The sequence below is a fragment of the Erythrolamprus reginae genome, chromosome Z (assembly GCF_031021105.1).
Source record: "Erythrolamprus reginae isolate rEryReg1 chromosome Z, rEryReg1.hap1, whole genome shotgun sequence".
NCBI lineage: Eukaryota > Metazoa > Chordata > Lepidosauria > Squamata > Dipsadidae > Erythrolamprus > Erythrolamprus reginae.
The window spans coordinates 59,877,361-59,896,848 of record NC_091963.1 but is presented as its reverse complement, the minus strand read 5'-3'; the positions used below and the strand labels follow the sequence as shown (position 1 = coordinate 59,896,848).

At 39.0% G+C, this 19,488-nt stretch overlaps 1 protein-coding gene across 18 annotated transcripts in view; it reads right to left on the bottom strand.

Moving 5' to 3' along the window:
• EZH2 (enhancer of zeste 2 polycomb repressive complex 2 subunit) overlaps positions 1-19,488 on the bottom strand; it is a 143,715-nt gene that overhangs the window by 92,710 nt on the left and 31,517 nt on the right. For 12 of the 18 annotated variants that reach the window (XM_070727911.1, XM_070727898.1, XM_070727905.1 and 9 more), the window contains 4 exons: positions 17,732-17,860; positions 10,186-10,302; positions 7,761-7,881; positions 5,609-5,788 (listed from right to left, as the gene is read on the bottom strand). In XM_070727911.1, coding sequence (XP_070584012.1) covers positions 5,609-5,788; positions 7,761-7,881; positions 10,186-10,302; positions 17,732-17,860 — 547 coding nt within the window. Of the gene's footprint in view, positions 1-5,608; positions 5,789-7,760; positions 7,882-10,185; positions 10,303-17,731; positions 17,861-19,262; positions 19,404-19,488 lie in introns of those variants that run through there. The other 6 variants (XM_070727913.1, XM_070727912.1, XM_070727914.1 and 3 more) reach the window with 3 other exon arrangements.

Here is a 19,488-nt window from a genome sequence, read left to right as displayed (position 1 = left end):
TATAACAAAAAACAATCAATCACAGTAGGCATCGTAAACAAAGAGTGGGACTGATTCCAACCATTGAGAAGAGGCGTTCAGGTAAGCCAACGCTCATTCTCCGAGGAGGTTGGAGTCAGCAATCAGATAGGGAAATACCAAAGCATACCCCCAGTCCCGAGGGAGGGATCATAATGGCTATACTGATGCAAATAGCAACAAGGTCAGGTTGGCACCACCTGTTGCAGAACGATACAACCAAAGGCAGCATCTCCTGAAGCAAACGTGTCAATTTTATAGTGATTAATAAATTGCGTGAGAGACACCCAGGTCTGGACCTCTTGCAGGGGTCCAGAATGGACCACATAGCCAAAGTGGCAGCACTGCAGGTAGAATGAGCTGTAATGTGCAATGGAACTGGACATCCTGACAAGGAATAAGTTCTAGCAATGGTGGCCCATATCCATTTACCTATGGCAATTGATGAAGCCTTCAGACCCATAGAGTGAGGGAGAAATTTAACCAACAAGGCTTCTGACTTACAAAAAGGAGCTGTTCTGTCCAGGTAAATTTTAAGACCCCATCTAACATCTAAAGAAAGCCAAACTCTCTCACATTCGTGAGTGAGGTAAGCATAAAAGAAAGGTAAAATAAATTCTTAGGACTGGTGAAACAAGGAATTAACCTTGGGAAGAAAAGAAGGGTTCAATCTAAGGACAACCCTGCTTGGCATGGAAAATACATAGGTCCTTACAAATGGACAGGGCTGCCAATTCAGAAATATGCCTTGCTGACATGATTGCCACTAAGAAGGCGACCTTATATGACAGAAAGTCAAACTAGCTTCCCTTAAGGATTCATATGGTGGTCCCGTCAAGGATTCCAGAACTAAAGGTAAGTCCCATGTAGGGAACCGATGAACAATAGGCGGAGTAACAATAGTAGCTCTCTTTAGGAAACAGGACACAGTGGGATAATGAGCAAGCGAAGGAATATGTTTGCAGGTGAGACCTGTAGACAACACTGCTACTTGCCATCTGAGAGTTCTTGGAGAAAGATCCATGGTCAACCCTTTCTTGAGGAATCAGAGCAACTTAGGAATAGGGATGTAAAAGAGGAAAAGGCCCTCTGCAGCACACCTATCACAGAAGGCCTTCCATGTTGCCTGATAAATACATACAGTCGACAGTCTCCTAGAGGATTGAATGATCTCGATTATGTCCCCATCGTATAGCTGCCAGGCAGTTAGTTGTAGTCATTGAACCTGAGGGAAAAGGACCTCTCCCTGGCTGAGGAGATCCTGGCAGATGGGAAGTCTGAGTGGCGGTACTTGAGTCAGGGATATGAGGTCTCCAAACCAAGCCCTGCAGGCCAATGTGAGGCAATAAGGATGACTTCCGCAGATTGCTCAATTATTTTCTGGATTACCCTGGACAATAACAGCAAGAGACGAAAAGTGTACAGGAAGATTGGGGGCCACAAAGTCCAAAGGACATTGATTGCTTTTGCACCCTCTGGTTGGGAAACAGGAATAGAATCGTTGGAACTGTGTATTCTGTGGGGTGGCGAATAGGATGACCGAATCACCTTATAACCTACTGAAATACTTCCAGGTGTAAGTGCCATTCAGTCTGATTATGTCTTGGTGACTTAACCAATCAGCCTGTTTATTATCCACCCCCAAAATGTGATCGGCTGCAACAGAGAGGAGGTGTCTCTCAGCACAAAACCCAATCTTAAGAGCCTCACACCTCAAGGCCGGTGATCTCATAATTCCCTGTTTATTTAGATTGGCTTTGGCCACAATGTTATCTGTAAGGATAAGAACATGTTGCTCTTGGAGCCTTCAAGAGAATCGTTTGAGTGCTAGAAAAATAGTTCTTAGCTCTAATAAAATGTACTGGGTACCCATTTCTCCTGTGCCAGTTACACTCCATACGCCTTCAATGTTATTTAGATATACTCTTGGGTAAGTGAACTCCCCAGCCCAACAGACTGGTGTCTGTAATAACTACTATTCTATCTAGATTGAACCTTTAGAAATAGCAGAAGACGCCCACCAGTATAGAGACCTACTAACCTTGGCAGGGAGTCTGACCTTGAACCAGGCAGTAGCTGTACCTGTCTTCTGGTGTGATAACAGAAACCATTGTAATTCCCTGGAGTGTAACTGTGCCCAAAGAATGATATCTATACAGGATATCATCTTACCCAAGAGTATACCTAAATAACATTGAAGGCATATGGCTCTAGTTCTAAAGTGCGGCCAGGACCTTGGTAAAGGTTCTAGGTGCCGACAACAACCCAAAAGGCAGGGCTCTGTATTGATAATGTCACCCTGAAAAACAGAATTGTAGAAAATGTTGATAGGCTGGGCGAGCTGGGATATGAAGATAAGCTGCAGATAAATCTAAGGATGCCAAATAATCGCCTTGGTGAATGTTAGCCAAAACAGAACATAATGAATGCATATTGAACTTAGGATATTTAATGAAAAAAATTCAACCACTTAAGATCAAGAATCGGACGGCAATCCTCTGAAAGTTTAAGTACAAGAAACAATATTGAATAAAAACCTGAACCTCTTTGTTCTTTGGGTATGGGTTCAATAGCCTTCATATTAAGAAGATGTTGAACTGCATTTTCCATCAAACTCCTCTTTAACGGATCTCTGGAGACAGAACACTCCACATAGAAAGAAGGAGGTGTAAATATAAACTCTAACATAACTCTGAACCAAACAGTGGATCTAACCCATTGATCCTGAGTGGATAATTCCCAAACATGGGCAAACTGAGACAACCTTCCACCAATTGGAATATCTCCAAGACAATCATTTGTAATGTTAGGAAAATTTGTAATTGTTCCCCCCACCACTTGATTGGCATTTGTTAGACTCTCCCCTGGTAGATCTGTCTGTATAAAAAGATCTTGTGCCATACTGTCCTGGGGCTCGGGAAAAAACTTGATCCCAGGTCAGCCTGGCGAAAGGGCCGCTTAGTGTAGGTGGAATGATGAAAAGTGCCTTTCTTTGACAGAGTATGCATGACTTTCTTACAATCCTTGGTTTCCACCAAGATCAGGTCCAGCACATCCCCAAATAAGGCCTTTCCCTTAATGAGAACTAAAAAAAGTAACAATTTTTGGCACGTGTCCGTTGACCAGCCTTTCAACCAGTTAATCCTTCTATTTGCTGTGGTAGACACAATTGCTTTAGAGGAGAAACAAACTGCCTGAAGGGTGGCATCTGCAGAGAATTGCATAGCCACTATAACTTTCTTGAGATTCTGGAGTATTCGGATTTCTGATGCAGGAATTTGCTCTTGAAGATGGTGAAGCCAGAACAAAGAACAAACAAAGAACAAACAAAAAAGGATGCTGAAGATGAGGTGCGGACTGCCCAAGCCGAAGCATGATGACTCCTGAGGAGAAACTGTTCCATGCGGCAGTGATCAGGCTTCAATAGTTCCTCTGCCTCTCTTAGAATGGAATTGGGGGAATGAAGCGCTGCCCCTGGAGCATCTAGTGTGGGAGAAATCAGCAGTGTAGACTATTCTGAAGCAAGATTAAAAGTATTTTTTGTCAGAGGACGATGACATTGGCCCAGAAACTGGAGCTGTAAATTGGCGGTTAATGTTATCTAGGAAGAGCTGTAGAGCCAGAATTAAATCTGCTTCGGGTATTTGTTCTGCAAGCATAAGATGAGATGTTGAAGGTTTGGGATCTGAAACAGGTGCAGATGGAGTAGCAAGTCCTGGCCCTGTATAGCAAGTCCTGGCCCTGTATAGCAAAGATCCGGTGGAAAGAGGCCTACTGATGCAGGCTGATCAGGGATTAGGCCTTCATCAGCTGATAAGGCCTCATCATCACATTCTCCTTCTTCAGGCCCTGATGACTGCTTTCATCATCTGATGAGTCAGGGTAGGCCTGTCTCCCTGATGTCTCATACAAGGGCCTAGATGTGGCTGGGCCTTGTACGGGCTGGGGCTGATTACTCTGCTGAAATCCAGCCGTGCATTGTTGTACTGTTGTAGCAATAATATTTTGTATATTGGCCAGATCTAAAGCCATTGTTTAAGCAGGGTGATTTAATTGGGCCTGTGCTGGAAAATTGAGGCCTGCAACATTGGCTAGCCAAACTGTTAGCATGGAGATAGTGGCTATTGGAGAATAGATGACCCAAAGGCTACAGCCACTGGAACTGGGGAGGGGCTTGTTGGGATGCAAACTCTGCCCCGCCCCCATACATTTGTGCTCACCAGCAACACTGATGTATCAAGGGTGGCCTGTTCCTCAATCAGTGGTGGCTCAGAGGTCAGTTGAGGCGATAAAGATGAAGATTGCCTCTCTGTTCTGGCTGCACACTTCTGTAATGCCTTCCCATGCCGCCTCTTCCCGCTCTACCGCCCAAGCTGACATTTCTGACTCAGTGGGAGCGGGCTCCTCTTGGCTATCCTCTGCTGCCAGGTTTTAATTTTTCTTCTTCATTGGTGCCTGAGTGGCTTGGCTCGACTCTGCCATTGTTTAAGGCACAAAAGGAATCGGTGATGGCAAAGCGGCAACAAACAGCGACCAGACTACGAATCGATGGTGGCTAGCTGAAGCTATCTGCTCAGAATGTAAGAGCACAGGCACCAGCCACTCTTCTAGCTGTTTTGGTGTGTGACGGAGGCTCTAGAAAGGCGCACAGAAACGGGAAATTTAAATTTGAAAGAGCGATGAGAGACCTCAGCAACCACTGCATGCAATGAATTCAAACCAGACAAGCCCTCTTTTAGAAACAATTAGCTGCATTACATCAACAGAAAAAAAGTCTTCCCCTTTAAAGTCCCAGAGTAAAACTTCAGACTAAAAGTCTTTGACTGAGAATTAGTGCAAGCATTATAGACTCAGTTGTAGCCAGCCTCAAATCTCTGTAAAAGATTTTGCCACATAAAATCCTACCTAGAGCTGCAGTCAGCAGTCCTACCTAGAGTTGCAGTCAGAGAGAATTTTTCTATGTCTATCTTCATGGCGAACGGAGTCTAAAACGTATTATGATGTCATCATAGTGATTGGATCTATCAATTAATTTGATTGACAGGGTCAGTCCTCAGTATGATTGGACAAGGGAACCCTATCTGATTGCTGACTCCAACCTCTTCAGAGAAAACATGGTTCTCTCTCTCTCTCTCTGTTCTTTCTGCTGATTCACTGTGACTGATGTAGTAAGCTCTATGTGTTTTATGGTAATTTAATGTATTTGTAAGCTGTTATGTATGTCTGATATGCAAGACAAAGACAGGCTTGTAATCTTATTATTGTTTTGAGATATTGATTGGAATGTGAATGACCAGACTGTTCAACTTGATTGTGCTATTTCTAAAGTAAATACTATTTATACACTTTAATGTATCTGTTTTGTATGACTGAATAATTACTCCTATCACCTAAATATCTGCTAGGCTCCTATGTTTTCCTCTGTGCACGTCCTTGATAAACCAAGGGTTCTGCACACTCCTTAACAGCAATAATTTTATTTCTATATTTCTCTTGACATTACATCTTAAAGTATGTGTTTTGACTATCAGACTTTTTTTGTTTAGTCAGGTCAGCATACTACAAAGATCTTTAAATATTATTAATATACCCAATCTGTTGGTCTCCCCAGTTTTCTGTTTTTCATTTCTCTCATCAAGATTTTCATCGTCGTCGTCGTCGTCATCATCATCGTCGTCGTCGTCGTCGTCATCATCATCGTCATCATCACTGTACTGACCAAGTGCATTGACTAACTCAACAAATATTTCATCATTGATAAATCCACACTCTGAAATTTAAACATAAACACATATTTAATGAAGCACATATTTATTAAAAGGCTAGGTAAAGAAAGTTAGTTTACTATGCAGAAAAAGACAACACAATTTTTTTAAGCCTGAAACAAATTAAGCACTTAAATGAGAGTAAGTGCCATGAGTTTACAACATGCCAATCTAGGTGTGCCTATCCATATAAAAATAATTTTTTCAGAATTTTCCAATTTATTAGCTTTTGCTTTTGAATTATAATTATTTGTTCTCTTATGTTATTGTTTTAGTTTATTATCAAATAAGAATTGAAAGATCTATGCAAGGTTCAATCTTAGACATAACCTAAAATCCTTTATTTATGCAGGAAATTTAAGGCTCATATGAATAATAGTTATGAACTTAATATTGAACAGAAAGAAAATACATATTAACGTATTAAAACTCAATGTCAAAAAGTATCTGTATAACATAGCAGATTTCCATAGTCATCAGGTGAAGCTATCCAATGGGAAAAAAAGATACAAGAAATGGGATCACGAAGAATTGAAACCATGTTATTTGATATGATGATAGCTTTTAGAAACATAGGAGACTGACGGCAGAAAAAGATCTCATAGTCCATCTAATCTGCCCTTATACTATTTCCTGTATTTTATCTTACAATGGATATATGTTTATCCCAGGCATGTTTAAATTCAGTTACTGTGGATTTACCAACAAAGTCAGCTGGAAGTTTGTTCCAAGGATCCACTACTCTTTCAGTAAAATAATATTTTCTCATGTTGCTTTTGATCTTTCCCCCAACTAACTTCAGATTGTGTCCCCTTGTTCTTGTGTTCACTTTCCTATTAAAAACACTTCCCTCCTGAACCTTATTTAACCCTTTGACATATTTAAATGTTTCGATCATGTCCCCCCCCCCCTTTTCCTTCTGTCTTCCAGACTATACAGATTGAGTTCATTAAGTATTTCCTGATATGTTTTATGCTTAAGACCTTCCACCATTCTTGTAGCCCGTCTTTGGACCTGTTCAATTTTGTCAATATCTTTTTGTAGATGAGGTCTCCAGAATGGAACACATTATTCCAAATGTGGTCTCACCAGCGCTCTATATAGCGGGATCATAATCTCCCTCTTCCTGCTTGTTATACCTCTAGCTATGCAGCAAAGCATCCTACTTGCTTTTCCTACCGCCCGACTACACTGCTCACCCATTTTGAGACTGTCAGAAATCACTACCCCTAAATCCTTCTCTTCTGAAGTTTTTGCTAACACAGAACTGCCAATACAATACTCAGATTGAGGATTCCTTTTCCCCAAGGGCATTATTTTACATTTGAAAACATTAAACTGCAGTTTCCATTGCTTTGACCATTTATCTAGTAAAGCTAAATCATTTACCATATTACAGACGCCTCCAGGAATATCAACCCTATTGCACACTTTAGAGTAATCGGCAAATAGGCAAACCTTCCCTACCAAACCTTCCCCTATGTCACTCAAACATATTAAAAAGAATAGGACCAAGAACAGACCCTTGCGGCACACCGCTTGTAACCTGTCTCTGCTCAGAATACTCGCCATTAACAATAACTCTCTGATGTCTATGCTTCAGCCAGCTGCAAAATCCACTGAACTATCCAGGGATTAAGTCCAATCTTCACTAATTTATCTATCAGCTCTTTATATGGACCGTATCAAAGGCTTTGCTGAAGTCCAGATAGGCAATATCCACAGCACCACCTTGATCCAACACCTTTGTGACATAGTCAAAGAAATCAATGAGATTAGTCTGACATGATTTGCCTTCAGTAAAGCCATGCTGATTTGGGTCCAATAAGTTATTGTTTTTTAGGTGCCGATTTATCCTCTTTTTGAGTAGAGTTTCCATCACTTTTTTCAGGAACAATCATGATACTGTATATTTAACAGAGACCATATCAATTAACTGGGGAAAAATTCTCAACAAAAAGATAAATCGTAACTTACCCCTATCTCCATGAACCTTTCCATCATAATTTTTGATTAATTCTTCAATAAAAGTTCCATCCTGATCAAGCACTTCATCACCCATGTAAGGAATGTTATGTAACACTGTCTCATCTTCTACCTAAAAAATATTGAAATATGATGAAGTAAAACATTTTGCTTTTGGGAACAAAGCTAAAATGCTGTAAATAAGGAAACAACAAATAAATCACACACAAGTCAATATGATATTCTGCCCTAGAAACTATTTACAATATTTCTTAGTGTGGTGGCTGTCATGCTCTTAAGGTGCTCGCTCACTCTTGGTCTCTCCCTTTCCCTGCCTCCCTATCTCTTCCTTTCTCAGGAGGGCTGCTTCAAAACAAAAACATTCCCTATCTTCCAGGCTTTTTTTGCCAGTTTTCACCCATTTGGGACAATTGATTTGCTTTAGTATCTCAATGACGGGTTTATAGGACCACAGCAACAGTTATAACTTTTAAGGTCAGCTGTGACTATCATTTCTTCAATACTATTGTATCACTGAACAGTCACCAACGGAATGATTGTTAAACAAAGACTATTTGTGGAAGGGGTGGGGAAGAAAGGAATGAGAAGGGAAGAGGTCCCTGCATATTTTATTCCACTAGTCACTACCAACTATAGAGCAGCATTCACTTTTGTTTCAATGCTGAGCCAGCGCTATCCAAAGACATTTCCGAGATTATGTAGCCAGTATGACATCACAGAATGCTGCTTCCTTCCCACTAAAATGGTGGCAGGAAACTTGTATAAGACATGGTTAAAAATATTGAGCATTAATATTTATTGTCATTTAGAAAATGTGAATTTACAACATACCGTATATACTCGAGTATAAGCCGAGTTTTTTTAGCCCCAAAAATGGGCTGAAAAACACAGCCTCGGCTTATACTCGGGTCATTGACAAAGTCACCACACGAGGGCGTCATTGCTTGAGCCAGAGCGAGGAGGCACCAGCTTTTGTCCCCTCTGGCACGCCGTAGTTCCTCTCCCTGCCTCAAGCAAAGAAGGCAGCCATTTGCAATGGTGAGTCGGATTAAAAAGGCCCCCTGCTGTCAGATTCTCCTCCCCCTCCTTTGAAAGGATTTAAACTGTTTAAAAAATGGTATTTTGTGGTAGTTGCTGTCCTTGCTTGGATAGGATCTAATAATGTGTTATGAGGCAGAGCTAGACAGGAATTCTTTTTCTATCTGTCTATCTTTCTATCTATCTATTTTTCTATCTATCTATTTTTCTATCTATCTATCTATCTGTATCTATTTCTTTCTATCTATCTATCTATCTATCTATTTTTCTATCTGTCTATCTTTATATCTATCTGTCTATCTATCTATCTATCTATCTGTATCTATTTCTATCTATCTATTTTTCTATCTAACTATTTTTCTTTCTATCTATCTATCTATCTATCTATCTATCTATCTGTATCTATTTCTATCTATCTATCTATCTATCTATCTATTTTTCTATCTGTCTGTCTGTCTGTCTATCTATCTTTCTATCTATATCTATCTATCTATCTATCTATCTATTTTTCTATCTGTCTGTCTGTCTATCTATCTTTCTATCTATATCTATCTATCTATCTATTTCTATCTATCTATCTATCTATTTTTCTGTCTGTCTGTCTATCTATCTTTCTATCTATATCTATCTATCTATCTATCTATTTCTATCTATCTATCTATCTATCTATCTATTTTTCTGTCTGTCTGTCTATCTTTCTATCTATATCTATCTATCTATCTATCTATCTATCTATTTGGTTTTCTATGCTGATAACCTCACAGCAGCTAATGCTGAAGCTCTTCTTTGGATACACTTATTTGTTTGTTTGTTTGTTTGTTTGTTTGTTTGTTTGTTTATTTAATTGGATTTGTATGCAATCCCTCTCCAAGGACTCAGGGTGGCTCACAGCATATATAAAAACAGAACAATAATGTAAATCCAATTAATGATGAGAAGGAATCCAGTTTTGAAGGATTTTAACTCTTAGGTTTTAGCTTTGTTCCTGATCGAGCTACTTTTTTTACTTTTTAATTTATTGTTAATATTGTTAATTTGTTTACCCTCTTTTAAATTTACAGAGCTAGTTTACTGGTTTTCTTTAAAATAAATATTCTAAAACATGTCTCAATTAATGTAATTTTATTGTTTTCCATTTTTATAAGTTACCAGTAGCCACTGCATTTTCTAACCTCGGCTTATACTCGGGTCAATACGTTTTCCCAGTTTTTGTGGCAAAAATTGGTGCCTCGGCTTATACTCGGGTCGGCTTATACTCGAGTATATACGGTAATATAAATCTGACATTCATATTTAATATAATCCATCAACTATAGTCTACAAAATATATTGATTTGATTATTTTAATTTCATAATTTTCAGGGTCATAATCACTTACCATAAAATTTTGTTGAAGGGGTGACCAAGAATACATTATGGGAACTGAGGCAACAGCATTCAGAGTTTTGAGAGGAATAACTTGTTTTGGAAAGTCTAAATCACTGCTGACAGAACACTAAGAGAAAAGATAACTAATAGTAAATTGTTTTCAAATTTGATACAGCAATAGCAACCCCTCACCCACCCTGAATTTAGCAGAAAATCAGTGTTTTCAAATGATAATTTGAACAATTCTTTAAAAACATTAACAGATATTGGTATATGCAAACAGAACTCTTGTTTTCACTCTTTTTATTTTCATATACATGAGATATCAATATTCAATTTTTGCATGTATAAAAACAGAAGATCATATCTAAGTAGGTCTAGGAAAATAAATAGTCATGCAATTTAGAGTTTAACTGAATTCTACATGCTGCTTAAACCAATCTTTTTTCTGAGGAACAGATGCATAGTGATATGAATTTCATACATATCAAGTAGAGGAGCCTTATTGGTAGACCTTGACTTATGACCATTTGTTTAGTGACTGTTCAAAGCTACAATGACAATGAAAAAATGACTTACAACCAGTCCTCAAATTGCAATTGATACAGCATTCCCATAGTCACATAATCAAAATTAGGCACTTGGCAACTGGCATATATTTATAACACCTGTGGCTTTCCTGGATCATATGATCATTATTTGTGATCTTTCCAACTAGCTTCTCACAAACGAAGTCAACAGGAGAAGCTGAATTAATGTAATGACTGTGTGCTTCACATACTTGCTGTGGTGATTCACTGCAAAAATGGTCCTAAAAGTAGTTGTGCCACTTATCTACTGCTTCACTTAGTGATAAAAGTTATGGTCTTGATCTGATTATAAATCAAAGACTATTTATATTTAATATGAAAATGGTCACCTAACTGCCACTAAAGATGAAGAAATTAGTTTTCATCAAGAAAGTTCTTCCAAGATTTTTTCCTCACTTCTCTATCATGTCAGCCTTCTCCTTTTTATTTGGTTTTGTTTTACTATCCACCAAGATTCATAGCAGGAATACTTTTCAAGGCTTCTGTTCTTTCTCATGTGATGAAGAATAGAGAAAGAAACCCAATTACTTTATCACAATTACCAAGGGAGAAAACTGCCAAGTTGTATAATAAAGAATTCCCAGAAATCAATTCTACATGTAAAAGCAAATGTGTTGAAGTTTTGTCTTTGCCAGCTTTATGTGAAATTTATTTATTTATTCCTAGCTAACAAATAGGCATAGTAATGTCTATAGATATTCCTTACAAACAAAGAGGATAAATGGAAGGAAATCCTTTAATGCTGATACGATCAAGGATTAGTGGATGTTAATACTCTTACCATACATAAATCAAATTCTAGAGTTCTCTATAGTTACCTCACACTGCAGGGAAATTTGATTAGTCTGCTACATATGACTAATGGACATAAGAATAATACAATTGTGTGGGTGTAGACTCCTTTTCTGCTTTGGGCACTGTCAATCAGACCCCTGGCCATGCCTACTTCTACTGAGCATGTCCTAGTTTTTATGAAGACGTCTTAATTGACTTGATTTGCTTTGTTGCTGGTACCCACTTCCCCTGGACTCTAGATTAGACTATTGCCAGGGCAGGACTGTATTATCCTTCAGCACACTGAGAAGAAGTGTGTCACTCATTCTCCAGTGTGCTGGAAAGATAATCCAATTATGGGACATACCAAAGCGTGTTGTCCTAAGGGTGGGAAGCAACCTAGTCTAGAGTCCCCAATTCTGAGTTTTGCAAGACCTCTTTGCTGAAAGCCACTTCAGCTGAGGTGAAGACATCTAGCTTGAAGTGTCTAATAAATGGGGATGGAGAAGACCACATTGCTGCCCTACCGATGTCCTCAATAGAGGTCTGTGTATTCCAAGCAGCTTTCATCACCACACTTCTAATCAAATGAGCTGTTACCCATTTGGGCAATGGGAGGGCTTGGATCTCATAGGCCTTGGTGATACAAGTTCGTATCCACCAACCCATGGTTGGTGTTGCCCGACATGTTGTGTGTGAATGACACAAAAAGCTATTCTGTTTTTCTAAAAGAGGCTATCCTCTTCAGATAAATGTGAATAGCTCTCCTAACATCTAGGGAGTGCCGTTTCTTCTCTAGATTGTGACTTGGTATTGGACAAAAATCTGGTAAGATGATTTCTTGTGTCCTGTGAAATAAGGAATTCACCTTCAGGAGGAAATAGAGGTCCACTGAGTGAATTATAGAAAGGTCCTTTCTCATGGAGAGGGCTGCTAGCTCCAAAACTCTTCTGACTGATGAAATGCTACCTTCCAAGTGAGGAACTGTAAACTGGTTGAGTGTAACAGCTCTAATGGCTCTGCTTTGAGTGCCCTCAGCACCTTTGGTAAGTCCCAAGTAGGATATCTATGTATCACTGATGGTTTTAGGTTGGTTGTGCCTCTGATGAAACTGCACCAGCAGATGTAGGGTGAGAGAATCCAATTCTCCACAGCCTTACACAGATGCCAAGGCTGCCACTTATCTATATAAGGTGTTGGGAGACAGGCCCTTGTTGGGACCTTCCTGGAGAAACTTCAGGATTTTGGTCACCCACACCGCAGTAGACTCGATATGCTCTTTGGAACACCAGCTATAGAAAGCTCTCCATGTAGCATCATAGATTCTGTTAGTTGAAGGCCTCCTGTTGGTCTGTATTGTTTGTATAACTTTACTAGAACATTTGAGCTAATTCAGGGCTGACCGCTCCAGTGCCATACAGTTAATTGAAAACACTGTAGATCTGGATGAAACAAGGCTCCCTTACTGAGCGCTGCTCTGTCTCGATGGATTCTCCATGGTCTGACTATCAACAGACTGACCAGATCTGCATACAATAGTGTCTTGGTCAGTGTAGGACCAGGAGTAGGACCTCTGCCTTCTCCTCTATCAGTTTCTTTACCACTTTTGGAATTAGTGGAAGTGGAGAAAAGGTATATAGCAGTCCCCGGGGCCATGGAATGCAGAGGGCATTGACTCCCTCCACCCCAGTTGTTGGGAATCTAGAATAGAATCTTGGTAACTGGGTGTTTGATGGAAAAGCAAAGAGATCAAGGATCAGATTTCCAAACTTCCTTGACAGCTCCCTGAACAGATCTGGGTGTAGTCACTACTCTGAGTAGTTGACTGTGGTTCTTATTCTAAAAATGTGCTCTGCTCTGACGGATAGCAGGTGTCTCTCTACCCATAATCCTGCATGAGAGTTCTGGAATGAATTCCCCCTTGACAGTTAATATGTGCCTTGGTGGCCACATTGTCCGTTAGAATGAATACTGTATATGTTTTTCTAAGATACTGAAATATCTTTAGGGTTAGAGTTCTAACCATTTGATGTTGTTTCTAAGTTTTGTTTTGAACCATTTTCATGTGCTATCTGTGGCTGAAAATGAGTACCCAAGCCAAATAGATTAGCATCTTTCTAGGTTCTATCATATCTCAAGACCTAAAATGGTCACCTAACATCAAAAACATCATCAAAAAAGCACAACAAAGAATGTTCTTTCTGCGCCAGCTCAGGAAGCACAAACTGCCCAAGGAGCTGCTGATACAGTTCTACAGAGGAATAATTGAGTCTGTCATCTGCACCTCTATAACTGTCTGGTTTGGTGCTACAACACAACAGGACCGACACAGACTTCAGAGGATAATCAGAACTGCAGAATAAACAATTGCTGCCAACCTGCCTTCCATTGAGGACCTGTATACTACACGAGTCAAAAAGAGGATGGGGAAAATATTTACTGACCCCTCGCATCCTGGACTTAACCTGTTTCAACTCCTACCCTCAAAACGTCCCTACAGAGCACTGCACACCAAGACAACTAGACACAAGAACAGTTTTTTCCCGAATGCCATCACTCTACTAAACAAATAATTCCCTCAACACTGTCAGACTTTTTACTAAATCTGCACTTCTATTCTACTAGTTTTTCTCATCATTCCTATCATCCTTTTCCTCCCACTTAGGGTTGTATGACTGTAACTTGCTTGTATCCTAAGATTTTTATTAATATTGATTGTTACTTCATTGCTTATTTGACCCTTATGACAATCATGAAGTGTTGTACCACATGATTCTTGACAAATGTATCTTTTTCTTTTATCTACGCTGAGAGCATATGCACCAAGACAAATTTCTTGTGTGTCCAATCACACTTGGCCAATATAATTCTATTCTATGCTAAAAATCCACACGTGCCTATCCCAGGTCCTTGAGAAGGACTCAATAGGTGGACAAAAATGCCAAACCCAGTCTGAACATCTGGCTGACTGTGCAAAGGACCAAAATAATAATACTTTAATAAGTAAACATTTTCTAAGGTCCTGAAAGAAGATTATTTCGATCATTTTCAGTTAGGATTCCAGACAGGTTATACCATTGATCATAGTATCTTTTGGACCAACTTAATTTGGATTTGGCACTGTTGTGGTGTGATTTCCTCCAGAACTAGTTTCAGTCATGTCTCAGGGATGATACAAGATACCCCAGGATACCTCTATAATAATAATTGGGAATAAATGTGGGAGACATGGAAGACATTTTACAATCAGCAAGTAAAATACATCTCATCCCACAAAAGGAGAGGAAGGGAAGTGCAGGGAGCATTTCAAAGGGCACCCTCCTTGGTTTTCCAGAGAATAAAAGAAAAAGAGAAATATTTTCAGTGTTGCAAGTCTGTTAATATAAGTGTATAATTAATAAATACTTTTGGTTGTTGTTTTTGTCTGAACTACCCAACCGGGCTAACATACACTCCTATTTTCCTACTCCATATAAAATGTGTGGAAGAGTTCATTTGTTAGCATAAAGTGAAGTAGCATCAGTATTCTGCTCATATTCATGTACAGTATGCATCTCCACTCCTAGCCAGACAAATGATTCAATGAAGATGTTTAGACAATGCCAGGAGCTAATAAGCAAAACTGAGCAGCTTTAAGTTTTTGGAATCCTTGGATGGGAAGATTTTTTTTAACCTTTTATTCTGAGTAGTGGAATGGTTCACTACCATTCATTCTCACACCCCACCTAAATTACTGCAATGTGGTCAGGGGTGGGGGGCTGCCCTTGAAAAATACCCAGAATTTTTGTCTGGTCTAGAATACATTGACACATGCTGTTCTAAAACACCAAGGTCCATCCAGGTTACATTACTATTGTACAAGCTGCATTGGATCCAACCTTCTACAATGTGTAATTCAAGCTTGATCTGGCAAAGGCAAGTTTAATTGTCAGTCTGAGTGACAGTCCCTTCAGGACTGGGTGGCATAGAAGTATGTATGTATGTATGTATGTATGTATGTACGTAAGTATGTATGTATGTATATATGAATGAATGAATGAATGAATGAATAAATAAATAAATAAATAAATTTCCCTTCTTTTTTATTAAAAGAAATTAACAATAAAACAAAACCAAAATCTATTACTATTAAAACTAAAACAACCAGCAAAACCAAAAACACAACTATTAATAAATCCATGCTTTAAAATCTTCATTTCTTAAATATTTATCATAGTATTATAGTAATCTAGTAATACTATGAAAATCTATCTGAACACCAATGCATCAATTAATATATTTCCATAAATTATACCTTTCTATAATTTCATTCAATATTTCCAAGCTCAATTAATTTTCAGGCATGTAGCATTTACTATTATTAACTTTCATCAATCTTCTATATTTCCAAGTATATTTTAAATTCATAATGCAAACTCATAAAATCATACAGTACATATCATAAACCTCTTATTTATCATATGTATCTTCCATTAATTTTACCTATGTAATTCTATATAGTTCTAAAATTCTAACCCAATTTTACGAATTAATACATCCTAATATTAAACAATACCTAAATATATCTTTTACCAATATTCCATAATCAATCCATATTTAATAATCAATCATCTCTCCTCAAATTTCTACCACTGTTCTCATTTCTGGGTACCTCTCCTATCTCTCCCCCTTTTCTCTCTTATTGATTTCTCATTTCTCCCTCTTCCTCTCTTTTTCTCTCATTCCTTCCCTCTCTTTTTCCTCTCTTTTTCCATCCCTGTCTCTTCCCCTCTTGTGTCTGTCAGTATATCTCTCTGTGTGTGAGTGTGTGTGTGTGAACTCTTGAACCATTTCCAAAAACAGGTGAGGGCTTGGGGTTTTTTTTCTCTGTTATTATTTTACCATGTTTTAAATCAAGTCACTTCTCTCTCTCTTCTGTTTCTCTCTTTCCTCTCATTCTCTGCCTCAATCATTTTCTCATTTCTCTTTTTTCTTCCCTTTTTGCTCTCATTTCTCTCTTCCTTCCTTCCTTTCTTCTCTCTCTCTTTCTTTCTTTCTCTCTCTTTCTCTCTCTCTCCCTTTCTCTCCCCCCCTCTTGCCCCCTCTTTCTCTCTCCTCCCTTTCTCTCCCCCCCTTTCTCTCTCCCCCCTCTTGCCTCCTCTTCCTACCTGTTTAACGGTGGCCAGGTCCATGCTCTTGATGCGGGCTGCCACTGTCTCATACAGGCGGCGGAGGGGAACCGGCGGCGGTGGCAGGCAGCCCCCAGTGTGGCGGCGGGGGAGGAGGCGAAGTTCAGGGCCGAGTAGGCCAAGGCTGGGCCCGTCGGTCCCGGCTCCAACACCGGGATTGGGCGGCAGAGGGGACCCGGTGGCGGGGGGCAACCCCCAGCACAGCAGTGAGGGAGGAAGCAAAGCTCATGGATGGGCCTGGAGCAGCCGCCGCCGCCTACTACGCCCCACGCTTCGGCCGCAGCTCCAAGGGGCAGCCCCCAGCGCAGCAACGGGGGAGGAAGCCAACGCCCCCTCCGACGCCATGCGGGTATCAGAGCCGGGGTAGCCTCGGGCATCAGGGCCACCGATGCCAAAGCGGGGAGGCGAGGAAAAAGTCCTCTGCGTGGGGATTTGAAATTCCCACGTTGAGCGCTAAAAAACTGTGCACTATAGCGCACTGCGCGCCTTAGAGGGAACACTGTCCTGCAGGACCAATTTTATGCCTTGTCTGACGCAGTGCCTGCTCTATGGAACAGCCTGTCTCCAAAATCTGGAGAGTGGATGTTTTGATCTCTCTGGCCTTTGGTAAAACTGTGAATATTTGTTTTGAATGTAGGTGCTGGATCAGGATATCACATTAGCCCAATGTAGGTGTGTGAGTTGTATGGTAAATTTATTACAAATGAGTTGGTTATTGCATTATGATCGTTTTAATTCTGCTTTTTGCTTGATTTATAGTAATGCTATTATATTAGCTTTTGCTGATCATTACCACCTAACAATAGGCAACCATATCCATTTTCTAATTAAATAAACTAATTCCTTTCTTCCATGTAGTTTTTATAAATTAGTTTCTCAACTCAAAGGAATAAAGTTCCTAAGGACAATTCATAAGCAGAGAATGTCATATTGCACAATAATAAAGGAAACTAATTTTTCTCCAGTAAAACAGAGTTATGTCAACAACTTTGTAACTGGGTTTCCACAACTCAGGTTAACCAACCTCCCTGGTCCCACGCAATGAGCTCACAGAAGTCATGATGTGTACAGGTTGTATCCGGCGGTGTTTCCATTCTTGATTTAAGATTTCTGTTCTTTCTTGTATCTTCTGACGATTATAATTAAACATGCTCTGGAAATAAATAATAGAAACAAAGACTATACCCATATAGATTTTTAATTATGAGGATTTCTAAATAATATCCATTTTACTTTTAAAGATTAGAATTTTCACAAAAGCATATCCACTGTATGTATCATACATATTTATATACAGTAATATAATTTAATTTTTAAAAATTTCAACTCTTACAATGCAAACAGATTGCAGTTTCTCTGCCATTAACCGAAGAGAAAAAACCTTTCCTGGAATCTCAGTGATGAGGAGACACTGACATTTGCTGCCTCTTGTCTCCTGTTCTAAGTAGAACCAACATGTCTCCTGTTCTAAGCAGAAATATCAATCTTACTAAAGATTGTGAAGAATTCTTGGTTATAACTTCCCCTACTGTGATCCTGAGTGTGGCAGACAATATCTAAGTAGTCATTGACTTATGACAACAATTAACCCTGAAATTTATTATGCTAGGAAAGGTAGTTGTTAAATGAGTTGTGCCTCATTTTACAATCTTTTTTGCAACAATTGATAAGAGAATTGTTGGTCATTAAGTGAAACTTAATGGGGTTTCCCCCTTGACTGTGCTTGTCAGAAAAAGGTGAAGGTAACAGGGAAGGTTACAAATAGTAATGACATGCAACTGTCATAAATATACGCCAGTTGTCAAGTATCTGAATTTTAATCATATGACCATAGGGATGCTGCAATAGTTGTAGATATGAAAAATGGTCATAAAACACTTTTTCAGTGCTTTGTAACTTTGAACAATTACTAGGTCTATTAATATGTAACAACATTCAAATATCTCAAAAATAACTAATTGAAATCTAAAATTTAACTATTTCAGGCAAAACAAGAGGTTAACCAAGCTATAAAATATCCTATTATATCCTATTATATCCATTATCATACAGCAGAATGCAGCAGAATACCAACACTATAGGCATCAAAATCATAGAATTATAAGGTGATTGAAGGGTGTTAAGGTAAATATTTTGCACAAGAGAATCTTAAAAGTATAATGAATAAGCTAATGAGAATCCATATTATTTAATTATGGTATCTAGAACTGAAATCATAAAGCTGGCATCTTTTACTATCATCTTTCTTAGTCTATGTTTTAGTCTCATATTTTGAGTTTTAGGTACAAATAATTGAGAAGAAAAGAAAAAAAGCTGTTCATAAAAAAGATCTTGAAAGTTATGTACATGCAGAAGTGTTTTTAATTTTGCACATAATAAACGAAAAACATTGAGCTCATATATTTAATAGTGAAAAATATTCCAATAGGATGAAATTAAACCAACAATTTAAAAACATATCCTATATGCTCGAGTATAAGCCAAGATTTTCAGCACAAAAAATGTGCTGAAAAATCCAACCTTGGCTTATACTGGAGTCACTGACTTTCACTGACCTGAAAACTCCCATGCAGCATTTTCCAAAGCTGTACAGTTCAGATGTGAAAGGCAGGGAGAGAGGAAACCTGATGGCTCTGGCAACACTAGGCTTTTTTTCTTTGCACAGCTGCTTCTGCTCTTGCTACAGTCCAGCCAGCAACACCCCTAAGCTGCCTGATTGGCAGCACACTGAACCAATCATAGTTCCTCCTCTACACAGAAAGGAGACATGGAGAGAGCTGC